This window comes from Pollicipes pollicipes, unplaced genomic scaffold (assembly GCF_011947565.3).
Source record: "Pollicipes pollicipes isolate AB1234 unplaced genomic scaffold, Ppol_2.1 Scaffold_4219;HRSCAF=4965_pilon_pilon_pilon, whole genome shotgun sequence".
Classification (NCBI taxonomy): domain Eukaryota; kingdom Metazoa; phylum Arthropoda; class Thecostraca; order Pollicipedomorpha; family Pollicipedidae; genus Pollicipes; species Pollicipes pollicipes.
In genome coordinates this window covers 13726579-13750141 of record NW_023596448.1, presented here as the reverse complement: position 1 = coordinate 13750141, position 23563 = coordinate 13726579, and the positions used below count along the sequence as shown (strand labels likewise).

The 23563-nt window shown below is 57.9% G+C and overlaps 1 protein-coding gene across 1 annotated transcript; it reads left to right on the top strand.

Annotated features, from left to right (window-relative positions):
* Window positions 1–465: 465 nt before the first annotated feature.
* Edem2 (ER degradation enhancer, mannosidase alpha-like 2) lies at window positions 466–23323 on the top strand (the record flags this gene model as incomplete). Its single annotated transcript, XM_037218704.1, has 18 exons — window positions 466–998; window positions 4714–4759; window positions 5746–5846; window positions 6781–6820; window positions 7335–7447; window positions 8387–8540; window positions 10338–10466; window positions 10934–11115; window positions 12744–12891; window positions 13243–13347; window positions 14498–14685; window positions 17173–17332; window positions 17765–18052; window positions 18887–19078; window positions 20976–21192; window positions 21764–21901; window positions 22371–22519; window positions 23168–23323. Coding segments are annotated over exons 1-18 (2694 nt in total), but the record flags the coding sequence as incomplete, so codon positions are not given.
* Between the last annotated feature and the right edge of the window lie 240 nt (window positions 23324–23563).

The window sequence follows — 23563 nt, the reverse complement described above, 5'->3', positions numbered from 1 at the left end:
GAGTAACAGCGTAAGGCCGTGCTCTGAAATCCCCGAGAAATGGCCACTTACGCCGATAATTTTAAAGGTCGGCAGTGGAGAAAATGATTCACGACAATCAGTGGAGTTTCTCAAAGCTTTTCAAAATAAACACTCAAGCAAGGTTTTGAGTAACCGCCTGATTACCGCTATGGATATCTGAATAGTTAGTATGGTTTATTCATACGCTTTCAAAGACATTTTTGGCTCAACGAGATCAACTGACCTAGGGGTATTCGGTGGCGTTTATGGACGGAGCTCTGCCGTTTCGATATGACGTAGAGGTTCGATATGACGTTTCCTATGACGTAGTCATCGAATCAGCTGCGCATTAAATGCCCGACAACGCTCACAAATGTCTCATTACCTTGACTACATCTAATGTAAGCAAGTTGGGTACGGTAGAATAAGGTAGAGAAGCTCTCCTTCACATATTCGTTTATTTCATTGGTTAGATTACAGTGGAACGTACACGGTGTCGTATCATTGTAGTGGAAATCACTCAAAGTGCATAAGGTTTCTGCTTTCTGCTTCGAAGCATTTCTGCGTTCTGGCAGCAATGTGATTGTTGCTGTGTTGGACGCAGAAGAGTAGTGCCGTTTATTTTGGCGTCCGTGTGGAGGGAGGGGTTGTGTACCGTTGATGCGGGGCAACGGTCACATAAAAAAATCAGATCGATGAGTTGTTTTTGTGTCATCTATTTTGAGTTCCTTCACTTTCAAGAGTGACGACGGCTAAGCTCAAATCTATAGTTAGAATTTGGCCATTTGAAAAATGGCATAGCCATAACAGATGCTTTTCAGTATGGGATCATGTGTCCTGGTCCCAATCACAAGATATAGCCATGCAGGGCTTGTTTTTCTGCTGTTGGCTGGTCCACTGCTGTGTGCCTCAGAAGCTGTCACCATCAATGCAACTTTGCCAAAAGTTGCTTCCTTGTTTACATCCTCCATGTCACTTGAGGAAAAACAGCATCTCAGGTATGTAGTTGTATATCTAAAATTGCATTCCCTGTTTTTGCCTTTTGAGCATGATGCTTAACTAGGTACTGCATGTTGTCTATATGGATGACAGCTTGGGGAAGAGATGGCCACCAATATGTTCACATTCATGTTCTTTATCAGTAATGTTCTCTTAGCACAAGTGGAATCCAAGGCATTAGAGTTGGTGTAGGTATACTTTGCTACCTAACATAAGCAAAAATCATTGTACACCATTTGTTGTGTTTAAGGTGGAACATATCATAAATAATCTCAAAACAGGTTGAATCATGCTCTTACCTTCAAATTTTGATAACTATGATAGGGAGCTCCCAAGCACCGCATGCACCCCACCGCCTCGACTCCCCAGTGCCGTTTCTGCCTTGTCGTTGTGTAATTACAATGTTTCTGCCTATTAAGAACCGTAAAAAATGTATGGGGCCAGGGTAACAGTAATAATATCCTAAAAGACATTTCTTGTCACGTCTAGGTACTCTTATGGAATGGGCAGGCCAAGATAGTACAGAACATAGCCCAAACTAGCCTAACATAACCTAGCCTGACCTAACCTGACCTGACCTGGCCTGGCCTGGCCTGGCCTGGCCTGACCTGACCTGACCTGACCTGACCTGACCTGACCTGACCTGACCTGACCTAACCTAACCTAACCTAACCTAACCTAACCTAACCTAACCTAACCTAACCTAACCTAACCTAGCCTAACCTAGCCTAGCCTAGCCTAGCCCAACCTCACCTAACCTAACCTAACCTAACCTAACCTAACCTAACCTAACCTAACCTAACCTAAACTAAACTAATCTAACTCCCCACCCTATCCTCTTTAACCTGGTGTCTGATTGGCATCCATGTTCCCTGCCATATGTATGTACTGTATTAAGAAGTTTTGTTTAGCTGCCATATTCTCATTTTGCTTTTCATTCCCACCCAAAAACATCATATTCCCCACCATGTTGACCAATTTACAAACAGTGCAGAAGACTGATTGGATACATAAGAAACAAATTTTATTGGATTCTTGCTACCTTGGCGTCATACATTTTTATCGTTCGTGATGCACAGTAATGTGATCATGCGTAGAAATGGAATGACACCGGGGTCGTGGTTGCTGCGTGTTTGCGGTCAGATGTTCGCTATCGTAGTTATTTAAGTTCCAAGGTAAGTGTTTAGATGACCTGTTGTACGATTCATTACAATATGTTCTGCCTTAAAAATGATGATTGATGTACAATGCTCTTTCTTAATATGAGGTAGCAATGTATACCCTGGCCATCAACTTGATTACTAGTTTCATGGATTTATGTGCAATGTAAGATGGTCTAACTGGTTAGACCATTGGGCATCTGTGGTGTAAATGCCTGACAGCCTTTTGATTGAATTTTTTGATCAACTATAAGAATTTCTGTATCCATGTGTTTGTGAAGTTTTCAGCAACACATTTTGCATGCTATATTTCATGATCATTTATTGACTTATGTTGAACTGTGTCATTGTAGGCTTCCTATGACAGGCTGAGCTGACCAGTTCTGGACACATCTAGTTACAAAGTGCAGCATGGACAGATCTAGTTACAAAGTGCAGCATGGACAGATCTAGTTGCAAAGCACAGTGTGAACAAATCTAGTCTCAAAGCACAACATGGACAAATCTAGTTGCAACATACAGTATGGACAAATCTAGTCATAAAGCAGAGCATGGTCATATCTAGTCACAAAGCATGCCATGCACAAGTCTAGTCATGAGGGACAGCATGGACAAATCTAGTTGGGTCTATGATTAGGTCAAATGATTGGGTCAAACAAGACCTAAGATAGTCATAAGGTGGGTGTTATAACATGAACAGCTCTAGAAATTAGGCTGATCCTGGCAATCAGGTGGCTCAAACTATGAAGTGTACACCTGGATGTGTTTGAGAAATAATGCTAGGGTGTCATGCTGCTCTGCCATGGAATACCAAGACATTCTGGCAAAACCTTCCCATCCAGGGAAGCATGCTTGGTATGATTACTGCCTGCCCTTCCAAGATAAGCATGTTGTCCATTTAAGGTCAGGAAGATTCCAGGGATGAAGATCTTCCTGGTACAGGCTTATCAGGCAGCAGGACACTACCATGCAATATTGACATGCATGCCTCCTGTGTTTCACACAAATTTGAGGTTCTAAACCTGTGTGTAGCTCTCTACTATTTGATAGTTATACTTATTAAACAGCATATATGCAGTGATTGTCATGGCTGGCTTTTTCATCTTGACATCAGTTTTCATAGGTGACACATTTATATCAGCTTAAATAACAATCACCCCTAACATCATGATAATGATAATTATAAAACTCAAATAATCATAATACCAAATAGGCATGTTTAAGTTAAATCAACTTTTGGTCATATGACACCAATCACTCCTAACATCAGCTCATGAACTGGGACATTTGCTTATGACATGCAAAGCATGATTGCTGATAACCTCTGCATCACCAAATATACTGTTGTCTGCACCAAACTTTGCATAGGAATGCAGTGCCACACTGTTCTTTAATTTTAAACTTCAGGTTAGCTTGACCTCACATTTTCCCTACATGATCTTACCATGTAGAATGATTGCAGCCTATATTCACCATCCAGACATAGGGAATAAAAATGTTGATCCTTGAAATGTATTCAGCTTGGCAGCTTTTTCTTTCCTTCTGGTGCTGCATCTGCTGTGAAAAATCTCATATTTTGAAGTCCACTTGTAGCATTTGGATGAAAGATTCTGTGTATTGTACAAAACATGTATAATGCACAGAATAAATAACGGGTAAATCAAGCCCAGTACCTCTGGCTTACACTAGCCCATGTGCACTTGTTCAAAAAGTTCACCTGTCATTTACAGGTAGGGGAGAGGGCTCTAGCTTAGCCCAAACTGTTTGTGCCCAGGCAGTGTGCGAAAAGCTGCAGGACTGGGGCCTGGCTGATTCCTGGCTGACATCTGTGGTTTCCACGGCGAGAGGCATGACAGATATTAATGATAAATTACCTTAAATGTAAAATGCTTGAGACCCTAAAAGCTAAATAAACAAAAAGCTAAACAAACAAACAAAAAATGACTTACAGCTGTCACATATGAAAATGACAAAAATTTATGCTGTGGTATGAGTTTGTTCAACTTCTAAGGTTTTTAACATTTTCCATGTAAGGTCATTCATCATTAATATCTGTCACACCTCTGCCTGCGGAAACCACAGATGTCAGCCAGGAGTCAGCTGGGCACAAACAGTTTAGGCTAAGCTAGGGCCCTCTCCCTGACCCATAAATGACAGACATTTTTTAACAATGGCACATGGTGTAGTTTCAAACCAGAGGTGCTGGGTTTGATTTCTCATGTCGATCACCCTTCCTACCAGGATGTGATGTAGTTGGTGCCATATGTCCTCATGAGCTGAGTTCATGAAAAAAACCCTATTACAGCAAACCAAAGGTTCAGTCTTTGCAGTTTACAATGAAATAGTTGAACTTTTCATGTTTTCTAGTGATTTCTCAGCTGTGACCTGCATACATTGGGTGTGCTGATTTGAGATTTGTCATATTTTAGATGAATTTTTATGAGTATGCATGACAGGTTATCATCAACATGATACAATAAGTTAGCCACCTGTTTTCATTAGGCAGCTGCTTCAGCATGTTCAGCTCCTTTAATAATGAATATTTCTGTTGCAGGGATACTGCCAAGGAAATGTTCTTCCATGCATATGGGGCATACATGGTAAGGAGATGTAATGCAAGGCTCAGAAATTGTTGTGAATTTGATTTATTTGCATGTGAGAGGGACATATGCATATACTAAGAATTAAACAATGGTGCTGCATAATGTCAAAAGTAATTTTCGTTTTGCATACACGATGTGCTCGTCTTCAGTCTTCATGTGAAAAGAACCGTGTAAATTTGGGACCTAGTGGTGACTGGTTTTCGGTTGTAATAAATGAGCCAAATGTTCTCCTTTGTGATAAGCATCCTCTGCTGTGAAATTCTCTAGGGAATTGACTGTTGGCATGACTCAACATTGCAATGTCACGTCACCTGGACATTTTCACGCACACAGATTTTAATGGCCTACGCAATGACCTGCTTTCATAACAGCTAGTCAGTTACCAATATACCAGCAGACTCTAGCTTCGTGAACCCGGTATTTGGGACGCTACCCATATGTACACTTCTCTTTGGCTTTTGCTTGACATGCTGGCCATCAAGCTACATTGCATTGTTTCTGCAGGACACCCTTGCACGCCGACGCCGTGCTATGGACCCATCACGTCACGCCACGCGTTCATACATTCGCAGGCTAGTGGCCGAAGCAGTTACAATGTTGCCTTCGTCCACACGACAGGCGCACTGAAGCTGAGCTGCGATCGGGCTTCATGTCCCGATCGGCGCGGTCGGTGAAGGCGGTGCGGCCGGTGTGGGCGGTGTGGCCGGTGTAGGCGGTGCGTCAATCGCGGCCGGTGTAGGCGGTGTGGCCGGCGTAGGCAGTGTAGGCGGTGCGTCCATCGCGGCCGGTGTGGGCGGTGTGGCCGGTGTAGGCGGTGCGTCCATCGCGGCCGGTGTAGGCGGTGTGGCCGGTGTGGGCTGTGCAGCCGGTGTGGCCGGTGTAGGCGGTGTGGTCGGTGTGGCCGGTGCGTCCAGCGCGGTCGGTGTAGGCGGTGTGGGCGCTGTGGGCGGTGTGACCGGTGCGGCGGCGCCTCGCTGTTGCAGGAGAACGCTTACCCGGCCGACGAGCTGATGCCGCTGTCGTGCCGCGGCCGGTGGCGGCACACGCTGCCCGGACGCGGAGACATCGACGAGGCGCTCGGCAAGTGAGTGAAGCCGGCTCTGCTGGGAGGGGGACTCCTCGGGAGGTGGGGTGATTATGATTGGGTTCTAGGGCCGCGCCGACTGTCAAAGGCATTTTGCACCCCCTCCGTAGATGGGGGTGCCTGGTTCAGCGTCTTTTGTGTGGTTTTGGTAAGAGCCCTTTCGGTCTGGAATGGTCATTATAGGGCTATGGAATGAAGGAGAGTCGGTGCTGACAGGTACACCTGCATTCACCGTGGTGAGTAGGGGCCTCCGCCGAAGCTTCGCCCGCACAAGGCTACCAGTCTGGTTGTGTGCTCGGAAACCGGATAAACGGGGCGTCGTGAGGACCCAGGGCACAGGATAATGAGGGAAGAAGGGTAGGTGCTTGATTCAGTGAACGGCAGTGAACAGGGGAGAGACGGGTTTGGACAGGGGAGCAGTTGTTCACTTTTGATGTAGCTGCCCCGGCTTATTTATTTCGCGAACTATCCGTCTGTCTGGTGTAGGATTATTCAAGGGAGGAGGACCGCCTCTGTTCGCTAAGCATCGTAGGGGTTCACGCACCGCAACATGAACGTGGGTAGACGTAATTGGTGGCCGTCGTGTGGCGTGCCGGTCAATGCAGTGCGAAACAGAACATGATGCCTAATTGTGAAGAGGTGAACGCTCCGCCAATACACCACACATTTCAGATAATGTTTACAATGGTCGCCATTGAAATTGTAGCATTCTAACTTTAAAATAGCTCAACGTTTACGTAACGTGAATCGGTAGCAGTCAGTTTTCGGATGGCAACACAGCTCTGCTCGACTTTCCGTGCCACCATTGATTCAGATAAGCGGCCGCGTCTCCACGCGCAGTTGCCGGACCGGGCCCCGCCGTGTTTTACGCAGCGCTCCAGTGTGACTTGATGCCATGCTGGCTGGCGTGTTCACCCCATGACCGATATTTCAGCTTCTCGCTGACGCTGGTGGATTCACTGGACAGCCTGGTGGTGAGTGCCGCCGTCGCGCCCCAGCAGCCAAACCGGCCGCTGCCGTGATCTGGCCACCGTTTGGGTCGTGTGACGCCGGCAGATGCTGTGGGGTCGCGCACTGCGCCCTTGGCCGCCATCCTCTCTGAGTACCCTCAGTATCGGTCCGTGGCGTACGTGGTGGGATTTATCGCTTATGTAATGCTTATTTTGACGAGCCTTTGGTGTAGAGGTCTAAACTCTTGTCGCGCAGTTGGGCATAGCGGTCTAAACTCTGTTGTCGCACGGTAGGGTAAAGCGGTCTGAACTCTGCTCTTGCACGGTGGGGTATAATAAAGCTACCGGAGTGCAGAGGGCTGTTCAGGAGACCTAGACTGTGTAGCCGAGACCTAGAGACCTAGCCGACAAAGTCACCGCAGAAAGCAAGAGGAAAGTAAACATGGTAAACTCAAGCCGAAAATAATGGTAGTATGCATCAAGGGGCCAGGCGCCCGGCGTTTGTCCGACCTGACCTGACCTGACCTGACCCGGGCAGGTTCTTGGCGAGCTGGACGAGTTTGAGCGGGCCGTCCGCCTCGTGCTGCGTGATGTGAAGCTGGATGCCGACCTGGTCGTCTCCGTGTTCGAGACTAACATACGCATGCTCGGGTACGTAGGCGACTGGGCGCCGCGTGCCACGTGCTCCGGCGCGCGGCAGCTGTGACCTCGGTGACCCTGCTCTCGGGGGCTGCCGGGCGGCCTGCCGGACTGGTGCCTGCCGATACGTGTCAGAGCCGGGGGTGTGGTGCTGCGGGCGCCGGAGTGCTAAACTCTCGCCTTAGAAGGAGCCAGTCCCCCACCCCCACCCCATCCCATGAAGACGGCGGACGGGACTTGACCATGTTTCACTACCTGACATGTCAACCATATGATGCAGCTGAGACTGACATGGCTTGAGTTCAAGTTTTTGTTCTAGTGGCTCCCATGGCTGTTTTGAGTCGTGCGTCAGCGCACGTTAGTTCAAATCAATGTAGCCGCCCTTTCCGTACGTTTGGCGTTCCTGACATAGGCATTCTGTTGCTCGGTGCGGTTGAGTGCGATGAGTGCTTTAATCAGGGCCATATTTGAGAATGGCATACAGAACCGAATATGTCGTGCTAAGTACCCGCATGGTGAAAGCCATCGTGGCGTATCGATCCACGTGGGTGCTGAAGAAGGATCAATAGCTATGCGCCGGAATAGGTGTGGGGCGATTTACCGACCCCTGTCTTGATAGTGCCTTCAATCCGCTGCTATCCCGCGGGGTTGGTATCAATCATTGTGTCCGGTACAGCGATGATACTGGGTCTGGTACCGTGATGATGGTGTGTCTCGTGCAGTGATGAAGCCGTGTCTAGTACCGTGATGATGCTATATCTGGTACCATGATGGTGTTGTGTCCGGTACAGTGTTGCTGTGCCCGGTAGCGTGATGATGCTGTGTCCGGTACTGTAGTGATGCTGTGCCCGGTACCGTAATGATGTTGCGCCCGGTACAGTGGTGATGATGGATCTGGTAGAGTGACGCTGCTGTGCTCGGTAGCGTGGTGAGTGCTGTTTCGACCGGCAGGGGTCTGCTCTCCGGTCACATTCTGTCCGAGTACGTGCGGGACCGACTCGGCCGGATGACCTGGTACCAGGGCGAGCTGCTGCAGCGCGCCAGGGAGCTGGGCCTCCGGCTGCTGCCCGCCTTCAACACCTCCACCGGCATACCGCACCCTCGGGTACGTTCGCCGGTGTTTCGCTCCTCCACGGGCATACCGCACCCTCGGGTACGTTCACCGGTGTTCCGCTCCTCCACCGGCATACCGCATCCTCGGGTACGTTCGCCGGTGTTTCACTCCTCCACCGGCATACCGCACCCTCGGGTACGTTCGCCGGTGTTTCGCTCCTCCACCGGCATACCGCACCCTCGGGTACGTTCACCGGTGTTCCGCTCCTCCACCGGCATACCGCACCCTCGGGTACGTTCACCGGTGTTTCGCTCCTCCACCGGCATACCGCACCCTCGGGTACGTTCACCGGTGTTCCGCTCCTCCAACGGCATACTGCACCCTCGGGTACGTTCGCCGGTGTTCCGCTCCTCCACCGGCATACCGCACCCTCGGGTACGTCCACCGGTGTTTCGCTCTGGCCGGTGTGTCTGCGTGCCGTTACGCAGTAAGCGTACGGCTGTATTAACATTGCGCAACCCGTTGCGTACAGCACTGTTGCCAAGCAGTGGCCTCACCCAGCCCTCCCCTACCCCCTGTTAGTACCCTCGCTCCCGGCGATCCTCTGGAGGGTGGGATCCTTGTCTATGGCGTGAAGGCTGTGGCTTCGTGCGCGGGTGATATGGGTGGTGGATGAACATGAGGCCGTCTTGTTGTGTGGCCCGGGACAGGCAATCGAGCGCTGGGGTCTGTTTAACTGATTTGAAACTATTGGCAGCTGGAGGCTGTGTAAGGATCAGTCAATCCCTTGGTTCGGGGGGAAATAATTAAAACCTGTAATGCGGTGGTACAGGGCTCCAGGCCCGGGAGCGGATGCATGGTTTGACTCGATTGCGAGAGAAAGGTCACTGTGTCGCTGTCCTAGCAGGGTCGGCCAGTGCGTAGTCAGTCCTTTCGCGGCACAGTACAGTTCGTGACACGCTCCTCAGTCGTGTCGGCGGGAGTGCCTGAGAGCGAAGTTATTTGGTGGCCTGTATCGGCCCGCCCCAGGTGTTGGGCTCGGGGTACAGACAACAAGTGCCGCTTGGCCAGTGCCCGGCACCCAAAGCGGTCCATCAAACAACTCAAAACAGATTTCAAACAGCAGAACTTGCCGTCGGTCCGCATCCTCGCTTTGTTGGTGTGCGTGTGGGCGTGCGTGTGGGCAGCGCCGGCTTGATGACGGCGGGCGCGCTGCCGAGCGTCGTGACCGTGGCGGCGCCTGTGCTGTGCCGGGGCGTGGCGCACGCGACAGAGTCGGCCTCGGTCCGTGCGGCGGGCGGCAAGTGCGTGTGCCGCACCGGTCGATGGTAGGTCGATGGCGTGGGCCAGATGCGGGACTGAGGCACGCGTGTCGATCGTCCCGCTCACAGGCCGCGCTCAATCCGGGGAGGGCCGCCGCGTGTGGTGAGGTTCCCCCAAGCCCTCGCCGCCGGTGTCCAGACGGTGATGAGGTCAGCTGACCCCTGGAACTCACTCAGAATTCAGTATCACGGTGGTGATAGTGTATCAAAGCCCGATACCTCGATGCATTCCCTTGCCAAGATTTGTGTCCACGCATCAGTAACCCAGCTTACGCCCGTCACCTCTGACATGCAACTTGCCGTTCAGGAACCTTTCGTTTTTGGATGCAAGGATCCATGACGAGGCTCTGCCAGAGCACTGCCCGACTTAACTTCCGTGGCTGCTCCTTCAGCTGCCACAACGTCACAGCCAGGCTCGGTCTCCCGCGCGCTCTTGCGCGTCACCCTCCCCATCTCCCGGCGAGCGGCCAGCGGCCAGCGTCGCCTGTCACGCGGGTTGACCTCGGCCGCCTCCTCTGTTCGGTAGATCAATCTGCTGCACGGCATGAACGTGCCGCAGCTGGCCGGCTCGCGGGAGACGTGCACCGCCTGCGCCGGCACCATGATCCTCGAGTTCGCCGCGCTAGCCCGGCTCACCGGCGAGCCCGTCTTCGAGGTCAGTGACCGCGGCACAGCAGCTGTGGAGGGTTCAGCCACCGCCGCGCGGTCGTGGAGGGGTCAGTGACCGCGACACAGCCGTGAAGGGGTCAGTCACCGCCGCGCGGTCGTGGAGGGGTCGCGACCGCGACACAGCCGTGAAGGGGTCAGTCACCGCCTCGCAGGCGTGGCGGGGTCGGTGATCACGGCACGACCGTGGAGGGGTCAGTGACCGCGACACAGCCGTGGAGGGATCAGTGACTGAATTATCTGCAGATGCATTACAAGGACCTTTGCTCTGCTATGGCTGTGTGGGACGGGCTCGCACTGCGAGTGAGAAGTGACAATCAAGAAACGGAATCAGGACATCCGGCGTGAAATTGACTCATCATAAATTTCACCAGATGACATTGCAAGTCGCGCTCTCTGTGTGTCCCCACCGGTGCGCGCGTGCGCCGTACCCAGCCGCGGTCGGCTTGTTCGCAGGAGAAGGCGCACCGGGCGATGGACAGCCTGTGGGAGCAGCGGCACCGTGGCTCTGACCTGGTCGGCACCACTATCAACGTGCACTCCGGCGACTGGGTGCGCCGAGACTCGGGCGTCGGCGCCGGCATCGACAGCTACTACGAGTACTGCCTCAAGGCCTACATCCTGCTGGGAGACGAGCGGTGAGGGCCTGCGCCGTGAGGTGCGACGAAGATACGACATCTGCATTGTACGGCTATCAGCTTGACCTGGCTCTCCCTGCCGAGGGGGCGTGTCACCGAGCGAGCGGCCGACACCGCGCGTGCTTAACCCACTGTTCAGCGGGCGGCGCCACCGCCGTGACGGTGCCGGCCGCGGGCGGCGCGTGCCGGACGGCGGCGGCAGCGGCAGCGCGGTCCGGACCCGCCGCGCGCCGGACTCAGCCGGATGAGACGGGAGGGCTCTGACAGCTGTCACCGGACCCGTTACTAGCGGATGTGGGGAGGGGGAGGGGGGTGGGGCTTACCGGCGCCGTGGCTGGCGAATTTGAGCCGGATGGTAAATATCGCACAGGTGTTTCGATCCTCGCTGTTTTTCTAATCAGCACGGCTCCAAGCACGAAATGCTGAAGCAGGTTAACAATATTATGTTTCTTGCCGTGTATTTGCGTGCCGTCAGTGCTGTCCGCGGTTGATCTGCACCAACTGACCTTTATCGTGACGGGCCTCGTCGGGCTGCTCGTACCTGTCGCCGGCGTGTCGTGCATCGGCGCTGTGGCGGGGCGCTCGGCGGGACAGAGGTGGGGCTCGCCCGGCATGGCGCCTGCGGAACAGGCCGGCTGCTTACATGATTATCCCGAAAAAAACATAATTAGTTATCGTTCGGTGGGCATTTCGCCGTCTGGTATTTGGTCAAGCGGGGCTATTGGTGTTGAAGGGGGAGTAATAATTCAATATCACTCCAAAGTAGTGGCATTTAATGGCGCAGGTTCACGGTGTCTGACGGGAGGCGTCAGGCTGCGAGCCGCGGCTGCCGTATCGTCGCGGTTTAACCTAGGCTGCCGTCTCTTCGCAGTACGGACCAGCGGGAGACGATGAAGATATTTGATTCTGCCCCCTTCGAAACAGTTCTAACATGCTCTCACGACGTCCATGTCCGACATGTGCTGTAGCCCCTCGCCTGGGTGTTTTGTTTCTGGCAGCGGAGTGTGGCACACTTTCTGGCCAGCGGGCAAGCCGCCACAATCTGCGTGGTGGCCGTCTGATAGATTTTGCATGGGTTTGCGGCACAACATGCGGCATCGCCGCTTTCCTCGCGGGCAGACATAGATGTCAGAGGCCACGCTGTCTGCCGGTTGGAAGCGGCCACTGGAGAGCTCTGAAGTTCTCACGCAGCCTGTTGAGCTAAGCTGTTCAAACTCGGCAGGCAATATGCAATATGCGATGACGAATATTCAGCTGAATATGACTGGTCGTTACGCACTTAGACATTTGATATAGGCACCCACGCCAGACGCTTGGGTGACACCTAGCGCAAGCGCGAAGCTAGGGCTGACACTCCCAGGTCACCGTGGTGCCCAGAGACCCAGCCTTTGTGGCTCGGAGCTGGTGAACTATTCCGCGGCGGCGGGATGACCGTTGTTCGGTCTGCGCGCTCGTCCAGCGCAGCGTATCTCGCAAGCGCATTCAAGCGCGCGTCCTTCTGACATCATGGTGGGCGGTCATTGGGACCGTCGGTCACCGTCCGTCAGACGCCGTCCTTCACGGGCGCACGCCTGCGCGCCGCAGCCGCCGCTCGTGACCACGCCACGCGCCTGGCCTGTGCGACCCAGGTACCTGAAACGCTTCAACCGGCACTACGAGGCCGTGATGAAGTACATCAGCCAGGGCCCGATGCTGCTGGACGTGCACATGCACCGGCCGCACACCACCACCCGCAACTTCATGGACTCGCTGCTGGCCTTCTGGCCGGGACTGCAGGTCGGACGGCGCGCTGACCGGGGCGCGCGCGCCGGGCCCCGGTACCCGGCCGGCGCATCCCCCCGGGCTCAGACGTGTCCGGGCGCAGGGCAGGCCGAGGCTGGTCTGTGTCGGGGCGTATCGGAGCTTTTGATTCAATATGTACTTAACTTGTGGTGTTCAAGCTACTGAGGACATCAACAGCGCGATGAAAGTAGCACCTTTGTGTGCCAGCAGTAGCGTATCTGCTCCGCTGTCGACAGCTGTCCGCTGACACAAGTAGCCACTCAGCCTCGCTTGCCGGGCGTCCTTTGCACGCGCTGTACGTCGATCGCTGGCGTTGTGACATCTCCCGGTGCGCCGTCGGTCCAGGTGCTGAAGGGCGACCTCAAGTCGGCGATCGAGACCCACGAGATGCTGTACCAGGTGATGCAGCGGCACAACTTCCTGCCCGAAGCCTTCACCACGGACTTCCAGGTGAGCGGCGTCACCGCGGCCTCTCTTTGTGTGTATGTATGAGGGGGGGGGGGGGGCCGATACTCTCGTCGTGCTCCATTGTCAGGCCGCCCGCGCGCCGCGCACTCCCACCGCAGAGACTGGCACGGTCCTGAATCCTGAGATGGACTACTGTGTATTTTTCGGGTGCTAAGTTGTCGGCGAGGTATCCCAATGTCCCACGCTAATCCATCTTAACACCACGATGGCAAATAAGTGTACTAGTTTAATAAAGAGTGCTTCCGAATGTGCCAGGGCTGTCCGTTAGCGTTGTCGTGGAGTTAGTTGTCTTCGAGTTGTCCGTTCTCGCGCTGCACTGTTAGGCCGGGTAATTGGCACTCACTATCATTCCCAAAGAAGACTTAATCCGAGACGTCGGCCGTCTCGCCGCTGACTATCCGTGACCCTATGCGTCTTCGTTTCGAAACGACAAGTTGCCAGATGATGGCACCGTACGCGCAGAGCCGGGGACACAACCCAGCATCGTCCTGAACGCTTCGCCGGAGTAGCCGACCAGAGCGGACAGCGGGGCGTGGCGCGTGCTGCCGCCCGGGCTCCCGTTACCCGCCCGGGCTCCCCTCACCCGCTCGGGCTCTCCTCACCCGCCCGGGCTCCCCTCACCCGCCCGGGCTCCCCTCACCCGCCCGGACTCCCGTTACCCGCCCGAGCTCTCCTCACCCGCCCGGGCTCCCCTCACCCGCCCGGGCTCTCCTCACCCGCCCGGGCTCTCCTCACCCGCCCGAGCTCCCCTCACCCGCCCGAGCTCTCCTCACCCGCCCGCGCTCCCCTCGCCCGCCCGAGCTCTCCTCACCCGCCCGAGCTCTCCTCACCCGCCCGGGCTCCCCTCACCCGCCCGGGCTCTCCTCACCCGCCCGCGCTCCCCTCGCCCGCCCGAGCTCCCCTCGCCCGCCCGAGCTCCCCTCGCCCGCCCGCGCTCCCCTCACCCGCCCGCGCTCCCCTCGCCCGCCCGCGCTCCCCTCACCCGCCCGGGCTCTCCTCACCCGCCCGAGCTCCCCTCGCCCGCCCGAGCTCCCCTCACCCGCCCGAGCTCTCCTCACCCGCCCGAGCTCTCCTCACCCGCCCGGGCTCTCCTCACCCGCCCGGGCTTGCCTCACCCGGCCGGCCTCGGCAGGTACACTGGGGCCAGCACCCGCTGCGGCCCGAGTTCCTGGAGTCCACCTACCTGCTGCACCGCGCCACCGGCGACCCGTACTATCTGCACGCCGGCAAGCGGGTGCTGCAGAGTCTGCGGCGCCACGCCTGGGTGCCGTGCGGGTTCGCCGCCGTCAAGGACGTGCGCACGGGCCAGCACGAGGACAGGTGAGCACGTGTGTACCGGCCGGAGCGAGGACAGGTGAGCACATGTGCACCGGCCGAAGTGAGGACAGGTGAGCAGGTGTGTGTACGTGTGAGGACAGGTAAGCATGTGTATACTAGCTAGTACGAGGAGAAGTCACGATCCGGCCATGTGGGACGGAAAAGAGGGAGGGTGCAGGCGTGAAACGGGGGGGGGGGGGGAGGGAACAGGCCTGGGGTGAACAGGTCCGGATAGGACGGGACAGGGCAGCGGTTTTGACAGGGTACGCCGGATTGAGGTCAAATTGGCTGTCAGGTCGAGGAAACCAGAGGGCGGAATTGTGGCGTAGGTGTGACAGCAGCGCTGGGAGGTGCAAACGGGGTCGGGGTTAGGAGACAAGTGGTGTATATCGGAGCAGGGGCGACGCGTCATGGTCGTTTGGGTGGGGGGGGGGGGGGCGGGTGGTTGTGCGATAAGCTCTGTAAGACGCACCAAAAAGTTGTCGGTTGTATGCTAAAACTCGAGCGAATGGCAGGGAATTCGCCTGCTGATTTGGATATTTATGTATTCATTTGTATAAATTTGCAATTGTATTTATTCAGCTATTAGTTTTATTTATTCGTTTATAAAATAACAATCTATTTGTATATATATATATATATATATATATATATATATATATATAATAGTATTTATTTATTTATTTTACTTGTATGTATGGATATACCGGCCGGCTGTGCACGTCATCGAACCCGCCCGACCCGTTCTTGTGGGACACCTGCCCCAGGCTGGCCGGCGGCTCGCCGTCATAACCGCCCACCTTTGGGACACTGTGCCCAGGCTGGCCGGCCGCTGCATCATAATAGTTTTCATCGACCCCCGACCGTTCTTGTGGGACACCTGTGCCCCAGGGCTGGGCCGGCCGGCTGTGCACGTCATCGAACCCGCCCGACCCGTTCTTGTGGGACACCTGTGCCCCAGGGCTGGGCCGGCCGGCTGCGCACGTCATCGAACCCGCCCGACCCGTTTTGTGGTGCAACCTGTTCCCCGGCTGGCCGGCGCTGTGCACGTCATCGAACCCGCCCGACCCGTTCTTGTGGGACACCTGTGCCCCAGGGCTGGGCCGGCCGGCTGTGCACGTCATCGAACCCGCCCGACCCTGCCGCTGGTCTCGCTTGCCTCCGGTCAGGCCAGCTGTTGGTGCCACGCGTCTCATGATATAATGGCCGGGAAGTGGCCGCCGTGTGACACCTGCGTAATCACCGGACACGCGCGGCCCGCGCGCTCTCGCCGGCGGCGCGGGACGTTGTTGGGTCACAGCCAGGGCACCTCTGTGTTAAAGGCGTGGTTTCATCTGCCGCGGACTTCGCGTCCGTGTTTAGGGTTAACAAAATCATGAATGCAGCGCTCTTCAGCGGTTTATAGTCGCGCAGTATTTTGTCTTACCAATAATATAATCGGCACAACGTTCTACGTAGTCATAAAGCAACGACAGCGTCAGGTCTATTGTCATTGCTGGGCTGTGAAGACTTGAAAAAACTTATTTTCTGGGTGGATGATGTGCTAGATAGAAATGGGCGATGTTGATTTAACAAAAAGAAATAAGAATTGGCAGTATTTAATGCGATATAAACATGCGTTGTATGCATGACATTGCCGGTTGCATGGTTTTTCGATTAAAAAAACGAAGTCAGATTAGATTTTACGAAAGTTTGCTTGGCGTGTTGCGCTGTTAAAATCAGGCGTCATTGCATCCCGTGATCACGCCATAGATGCTCAGGACATACGCGTGATCTTACAGCCCAGGGAGAGGGCGGCTGTCGCTAGGTGGCACTGGGAGGGCTTCTGACCGGCGCCGATCGGGCGCGGCTGCTGGGGATCCCTCTGACGGCCGCCGCTGGGTGACACTGGGAGGGCTTCTGACCGGCGCCGACCTGGCGAGGCTGCTGGGGATCCCTCTGACAGCCGCCGCTGGGTGACACTGGGAGCGTCTTCTGAGCACTGCCGACCTGGCGCGGCTGCTGGGGATCCCTCTGACGACCGTCGCTGGGTGACACTGGGGGCGTCTTCTGAGCACTGCCGACCTGGCGCGGCTGCTGGGGATCCCTCTGACGACCGTCGCTGGGTGACACTGGGAGGGCTTCTGACCGGCGCCGACCTGGCGCGGCTGCTGGGGATCCCTCTGACAGCCGCCGCTGGGTGACACTGGGGGGCGTCTTTGAGCACTGCCGACCTGGCGCGGCTGCTGGGGATCCCTCTGACGACCGTCCGCTGGGTGACACTGGGGGGTCTTCTGAGCACTGCCGACCTGGCGCGGCTGCTGGGGATCCCTCTGACGACCGTCGCTGGGTGTCACTGGGAGGGCTTCTGACCGGCGCCGACCTGGCGCGGCTGCTGGGGATCCCTCTGACAGCCGTCGCTGGGTGACACTGGGGGCGTCTTCTGAGCACTGCCGACCTGGCGCGGCTGCTGGGGATCCCTCTGACGACCGCCGCTGTCCCCAACGCCAGGCTCGACTCGTTCGTGCTGGCCGAGACGTTCAAGTACCTGTACCTGCTGTTCGCCGACGACGCCGATCTGGTGCTGGACATCGACGACTTCATCTTCAGCACGGAGGCGCACCTGTTCCCGCTGACGCTGGCGCGGCTCTCCAACCTGACGGCGGTGCCGGTACGACTACGGCCGCTGCCGCGAGGGTGGCGGGGCGGAGGCGCAGAGGTGCCACTCAGGGGACGGGCGTGCCGCTGAAGCGGTCAAACTCAGGAAGAGAGCGCATGTCGCCTGGGTGGTGGTGGCCTGTATGAGGCGTGTTCAGGCGAGCGGCTGTTGGGTGTGTCCAGAAAGATGTGCGAATCAGGTGACCTGTGCCAGTGTTATTTCGCGTTACTGCCGATTGTAGAGCAGCGAAACGTGTCGCCAGCGCTTTGAAAAGACCGGGCTCGGCACAGTCTTTGTGTCAGTGAGCCCTGCACCGCGCTAGTGATATGATCCTCCTGTTTCTCCGCGTGGGCTGCACCCCTGCACCGCAGCTTGATGAGCGTGAGACGCTCCACACGGACGGCGACGCCTTCCCCTGACGCCGCCCCGCCCTCCCGTCGGCAGCTGCGCCGGGAGGGCTCGGCGCCGCCGCCGGAGCCGGACGTGGAGTTCGCACGCAGCTGCCCCAACACCGACTACCTGTTCCCGGGAACGTTCTCGGAGACTGTGCGCCGGCCGCTCTCCAACCTGGTGGAGGGCACGTGTCCGAGCCGACGGCTGCGGCCGCGCCGGCTCACCGCCGCCCAGTTCCAGTCGGGCCGGCCCGAGCACGTTGCGCTGGTCCGCCAACTGGGCGTCACCATGACGACGCTGTCCGACGGCCGCGTCCAGCTGCTGCACACGGCCGCCAACGTAAGGCGCCGGCCGGAGGTCCGGCCCGGGGCTGGGGTAAGAGCAGCGTGGTCCGGGGAGGGTGGGGCCAAACGCCCAGATCTCGGGAACTGCGGGATGTGAGCGGCCAGACTCCGTGGCGGGCGGAGTCACTGCTAGATCCTCTTAAGCTGTTTGGTGCTCATGAGGCTTGAAGACACTTAACGCACCTGTCGGGTGGTCTCTGAAGCGACCAGTGTCTGGTGTCGGGAGATGGGTGGTAATGCGGACGACGCGTATGAATACGGACATCCTATCCTGAGAACGGAGTGTGCGCACAACGCCACCGCTGCGGCGAATGGTGACTGGGAACCTTGTTTGTCCGTTTTCCCTGGCCAGCTGCCCGCTGTGCCGTTGCTCTGCTGGTGACTGGGTGATGCAGCGTTCAGCGCTTCAGTAGTGACCGCGGGCGCACCTGTCGCCGCGCTCCCTGCGGCGTCGGACGATGATCGGCCCCTGGTGTGTTCGGATCTCAGTGATGCGAGGGGGCAGCGCCTCTCGCGAGCCGTGCCGCCCCCCTCTGTTACTTGATAACGACGCGGGGTACTGTCCTGACCCGACCTGGCCTGGCCTGGCCTGGCCTGATTTGACCTGACATGACCTGACCTGACCTGACCTGACCTGATCTGGCCTGACCTTTTCTGATCTAAGCTGGCCTGGCCTTACCTGAACCGAGCTGTCCTGACCTGACCTGACCCGAGCTGGCATCACCTGACCTGACCTGATGTGCGCTGGCATGATGTGACCTGTTCTGTCCTGATCTGACGTGCCCTGACCTGACTGACCTGACCTGACCTGGGCTGACCGCTGCGGCAGGCGCGCTCGCCGGCGGACGCGGAGGAGGGCCTGCTGTTTATGCAGGAGATGATCGAGCTGTCGCGGCAGCAGCTGGAGCAGCCGGAGAACCCGCCGCGCGCTGTCAGCTACCGGCCGGCTGGCGGCGGCACCGCCATCACGCTACAGGCCGGCCCGGCCCACTTCGGCCCCAGCCTGGGCGCCGTGCCACCCGTGCGTAACCCCGCTCGCCGCCCACCGACCCCGTCTCGTTCTCGCAGAGCCCCAAACATTGGGCCCGCCGCCTAATCTGACTGGAGAGAGTGCCGGCCTGTGATGTGAGGTGTTGTATGCTATAGCACAACCATAACAGGATGTTTGTGCTCAGCTCGTTTGCGGCTTTTGAACCCGATTTACCTGAGATTGTCCGTTTTACATTGTTCATTGGCTGTCGGCCGTGTCCGTTCTACACCGAGCTTTAGCACACCACGCCACCCGAACTCACCGGTCACACCCGCCCGTGGTTTGGGTATGCTGCTGCCTGCCCGGCACTCCACCGCTGCAGGAAAGGACTGAACTCGCTCGCATATCTTTTGTATGTCACCTGTGTATTAAATGTCAGCGCCGTTCATTGTTTTGGTATGGTGTTTATAACGTGCTCATCAACCAAGTGTATCCCTTCGCTTGCTGACGGACCTACGGACCTGCTTTCCACTCGCCACCGCGGCTCTGATGACCTTTACCCCGCTCTGACTGGGCGTGACCTCAGTGCTGATCCCGTGCGACCTGGCTGTTACCACATCAGACCTACTGGCCCCTGGCTCACCTGATGGGACCCCTCTGGGGTACCGATGGTGTGGCGGTGAAGCTGCGCGCTTGACAAACTACAGGGGCAGGGCCTTATTCACCGCGGTACCCGCCCTTCCTAGGTGAGACTTAGGCGTCGCCTTATAGCCTCAGCAGCTGAGTACGTCGTAAAGCCCCACAGACAATGCAACCACGGTATACTAGGTGGTGAACCTAGACGCCGGCCTGGCCGCCCCCTGAGCCCTGTCTCACCGCCGTCTGAGCCCTGTCTCACCGCCGTCTGAGCCCTGTCTCTCCGCCGTCTGAGCCCTGTCTCACCGCCGTCTGAGCCCTGTCTCACCGCCGTCTGAGCCCTGTCTCTCCGCCGTCTGAGCCCTGTCTCACCGCCGTCTGAGCCCTGTCTCACCGCCGTCTGAGCCCTGTCTCACCGCCGCCTGAGCCCTGTCTCACCGCCGTCTGAGCCCTGTCTCACCGCCGCCTGAGCCCTGTCTCTCCGCCGTCTGAGCCCTGTCTCTCCGCCGTCTGAGCCCTGGCTCACCGCCGTCTGAGCCCTGGCTCACCGCCGTCTGAGCCCTGTCTCACCGCCGTCTGAGCCTTGTCTCACCGCCGTCTGAGCCCTGGCTCACCGCCGTCTGAGCCCTGTCTCACCGCCGTCAGCCCTGTCTCACCGCCGTCTGAGCCCTGTCTCACCGCCGTCTGAGCCCTGTCTCACCCCGCCGAGCCCTGGCTCACCGCCGTCAGCCCTGTCTCACCGCCGTCTGAGCCCTGTCTCACCGCCGTCTGAGCCCTGTCTCACCGCCGTCTGAGCCCTGTCTCACCGCCGCCTGAGCCCTGTCTCTCCGCCGTCTGAGCCCTGTCTCACCGCCGCCTGAGCCCTGTCTCACCGCCGTCTGAGCCCTGTCTCACCGCCGTCTGAGCCCTGTCTCACCGCCGTCTGAGCCCTGTCTCTCCGCCGTCTGAGCCCTGTCTCACCGCCGCCTGAGCCCTGTCTCACCGCCGTCTGAGCCCTGTCTCACCGCCGCCTGAGCCCTGTCTCACCGCCGCTGAGCCCTGTCTCACCGCCGTCTGAGCCCTGTCTCACGCCGCCTGAGCCCTGTCTCACCGCCGCTGAGCCCTGTCTCTCACGCCGTCTGAGCCCTGTCTCACCGCCGTCTGAGCCCTGTCTCACCGCCGTCTGAGCCCTGTCTCTCCGCCGTCTGAGCCCTGTCTTACCGCCGCCTGAGCCCTGTCTCACCGCCGTCTGAGCCCTGTCTCACTGCCGCCTGAGCCCTGTCTCACCGCCGCCTGAGCCCTGTCTTACCGCCGTCTGACGGCTGTGCGTCAGGTGACGGGCCGACTGGTGTTGGCCAACCCGCCGCGCGTCTGTCCGGACCTGCTGCGGCCCGAGCTCTACCGCGACCGCATCGTGCTGATGGAGCGCGGCGACTGTATGTTCGTGGACAAGGCGCGCCGCGTGCAGGCGCTGGGGGCCCGCGGCGGCATCGTGGTCGACAGCACGACCGGCACCGGCGCCGAGAGCTCGCCCATGTTCGCCATGTCTGGTCAGTGGTGGTGACCGGCTCACCCGAGTTTACCATATCAGTGGTGGTGACCGGCTCGCCCGTGTTCATCATGCCAGTGGTGATGACCAGCTCACCCGTGTTCATGCCAGTGGCGATGACCAGCTCACTCGTGTTCACCATGCCAGTGGTGATGACCAGCTCACCCGTGTTCACCGTATCAGTGGTGGTGACCGGCTCGCCCGTGTTCGTCATGCCAGTGGTGATGACCAGCTCACCTGTGTTCACCATGCCAGTGGTGATGACCAGCTGACCCGTGTTCACCATGTCAGTGGTGGTGACCGGCTCACCCGTGTTCACCATATCAGTGGTGGTAGCTGCCTCACTTGTGTTCACCATGTCAGTGGTGGTGACCGGCTCGCCCGTGTTCACCATGTCAGTGGTGATGACCAGCTCACTCGTGTTCACCATGCCAGTGGTGATGACCAGCTCACCCGTGTTCACCGTATCAGTGGTGGTGACCGGCTCTCCCGTGTTCATCATGCCAGTGGTGATGACCGGCTCACCCGTGTTCACTATGTCAGTGGTGGTGACCTCGCCCTGGGGTCGGCAGGCGACGGTACGGATGACGTCACCATCCCGCTGGTGTTCCTGTTCAGCGCCGAGGGTGAGCAGCTGCGGTCGGCGCTGCGTCGCCAGCCCGACCTGGAGGTGACGCTGTCAGACGCGCCGCCGCCGTCGCCGAACTCAGGTCGGTTCGTCCGCACGCGGAGCTGGGGCATGGGATACTGTGGGATACGCGCCATGGAGGTGGTTTTTCCGGACGCTAGCGCAGAGCTAGACGGGTTGCCGGCTGCGGGTGACCGCGCTGGGCTGTGGGGAGCTCTCGGTCGGGGAGTGGGACCAGGACGGACGGTGCAGGGTGGTGCACGGGTCTGCCCATCCGCTCATGAGTTGGCCGCGGATGGAGTCGGGCCCGGTAGTTATGCCGCCATCCTGCAGTCATGACCTGACCGATGACCTTGACCTGACCGCCGCCTGACCACACGATCGTGATCTTTGGTCATCCTGACCACTGACTTGCCCGACCTTGACTTGAAGCGGCGACCTGACGAGTGGCCGGCGGAGCCGCTCCGGGCGTGGGTCGCGTGGTGGCCGTGACCTGCGACGCTGACCTGACCTTGACATCAGTGACCTGACCGGTGACCTGTGGCCGGCAGAGCGCGCCCCGGGCGTGGGTCGCGTGGTGGCCGTCGCCCCCAGCGGTGACGAGCTGGTACAGCTGGTGGACGACAGCCCGGCCCCGGCAGCGGCAGAGGACGAGGCGCCGCCGCCGACCGACGCCCAGAAGAGGGAGGCCATGGCTCAGGTGAGGGCAACAGCCACTGTTCCTGTGCAGCACTCCCGCGTCCCGGACTAAGAAGAACGCTCCATGCAGTAATTTACCTCTTGTCTCACCTACCTCGTCTTGTTGGACAGGTTTTGATATGACCTACCCATTTTACTTGATCACGTGTGTGTTTGGCCTCGATGGTTCCTACGCTTCTCGTGATCGCGTGCTCTCGCGCTCCGTCATGGTACACTGCCTTTGTTCGCAGGCTCTGTGTCAAATGGCCTTACGTCACTCCATCTTATCCTGTGTCTACTTTTCCTGACTTTAGTCTACCTAATCTGACCCTGCGTCTATCTTGTGTGGCATAATGGCTGACCTTTGTGTGGCTGTGTCTTCCTTGTTGGGCATTATGCCTACCCCCTATCTACCTCGTGTATAGCCCTTGTATCACCTTATATCTGCCCATCATCTGACCTTATGTCTACCTTATCTGACCTTAGGACGTATACCTTGTCTCTTTGTGCCTACCTTGGCTGACCCTGGTGCGTGATTGTGTCTGACCTGCGACCTGAAATGTCGAAGCGCGCCACACGGCATTGACTTCACCGTCGCACGACGCGTTTGGACCTGGCCTGCGGCCGTGGCCGTCTACGGCGGCCCCTGACCTGGCGTCTGACCGGCCAGGTGCGCGCCTGGCTGCGGCAGCTGCTGCACATGACGGAGGCGGAGCTGGCGGCGCTGGCCGGGCCCGAGTACGGGTCGCTGATGGACGACGTAGCGGCACTGGCGCCCGAGCGGCTGGCGCACCTGCAGGGCCGTCTGACCGCCGACGCCGGCGAGGAGGGCGCCGCCGCCGACCGGCCGTCGCCGGCGGCGCGGCTGCGTGCGCTGCTGGGCGCCGGAGGCGGCGGTCTGGGCGGCCTGCTGCAGGCCGGCGGGCTGACCGACGACGGTGCGGCCGGCGGCGGCGCCGGGCGGCCTCAGCCGCGGACGGCGGCCGACGTCGGCGCCGAGCCCGAGTCGACGCGCCGTGACGAGTTGTGATGGCGGGCCGAGGTGTAGCGGCGCGCGCGCCGCCCG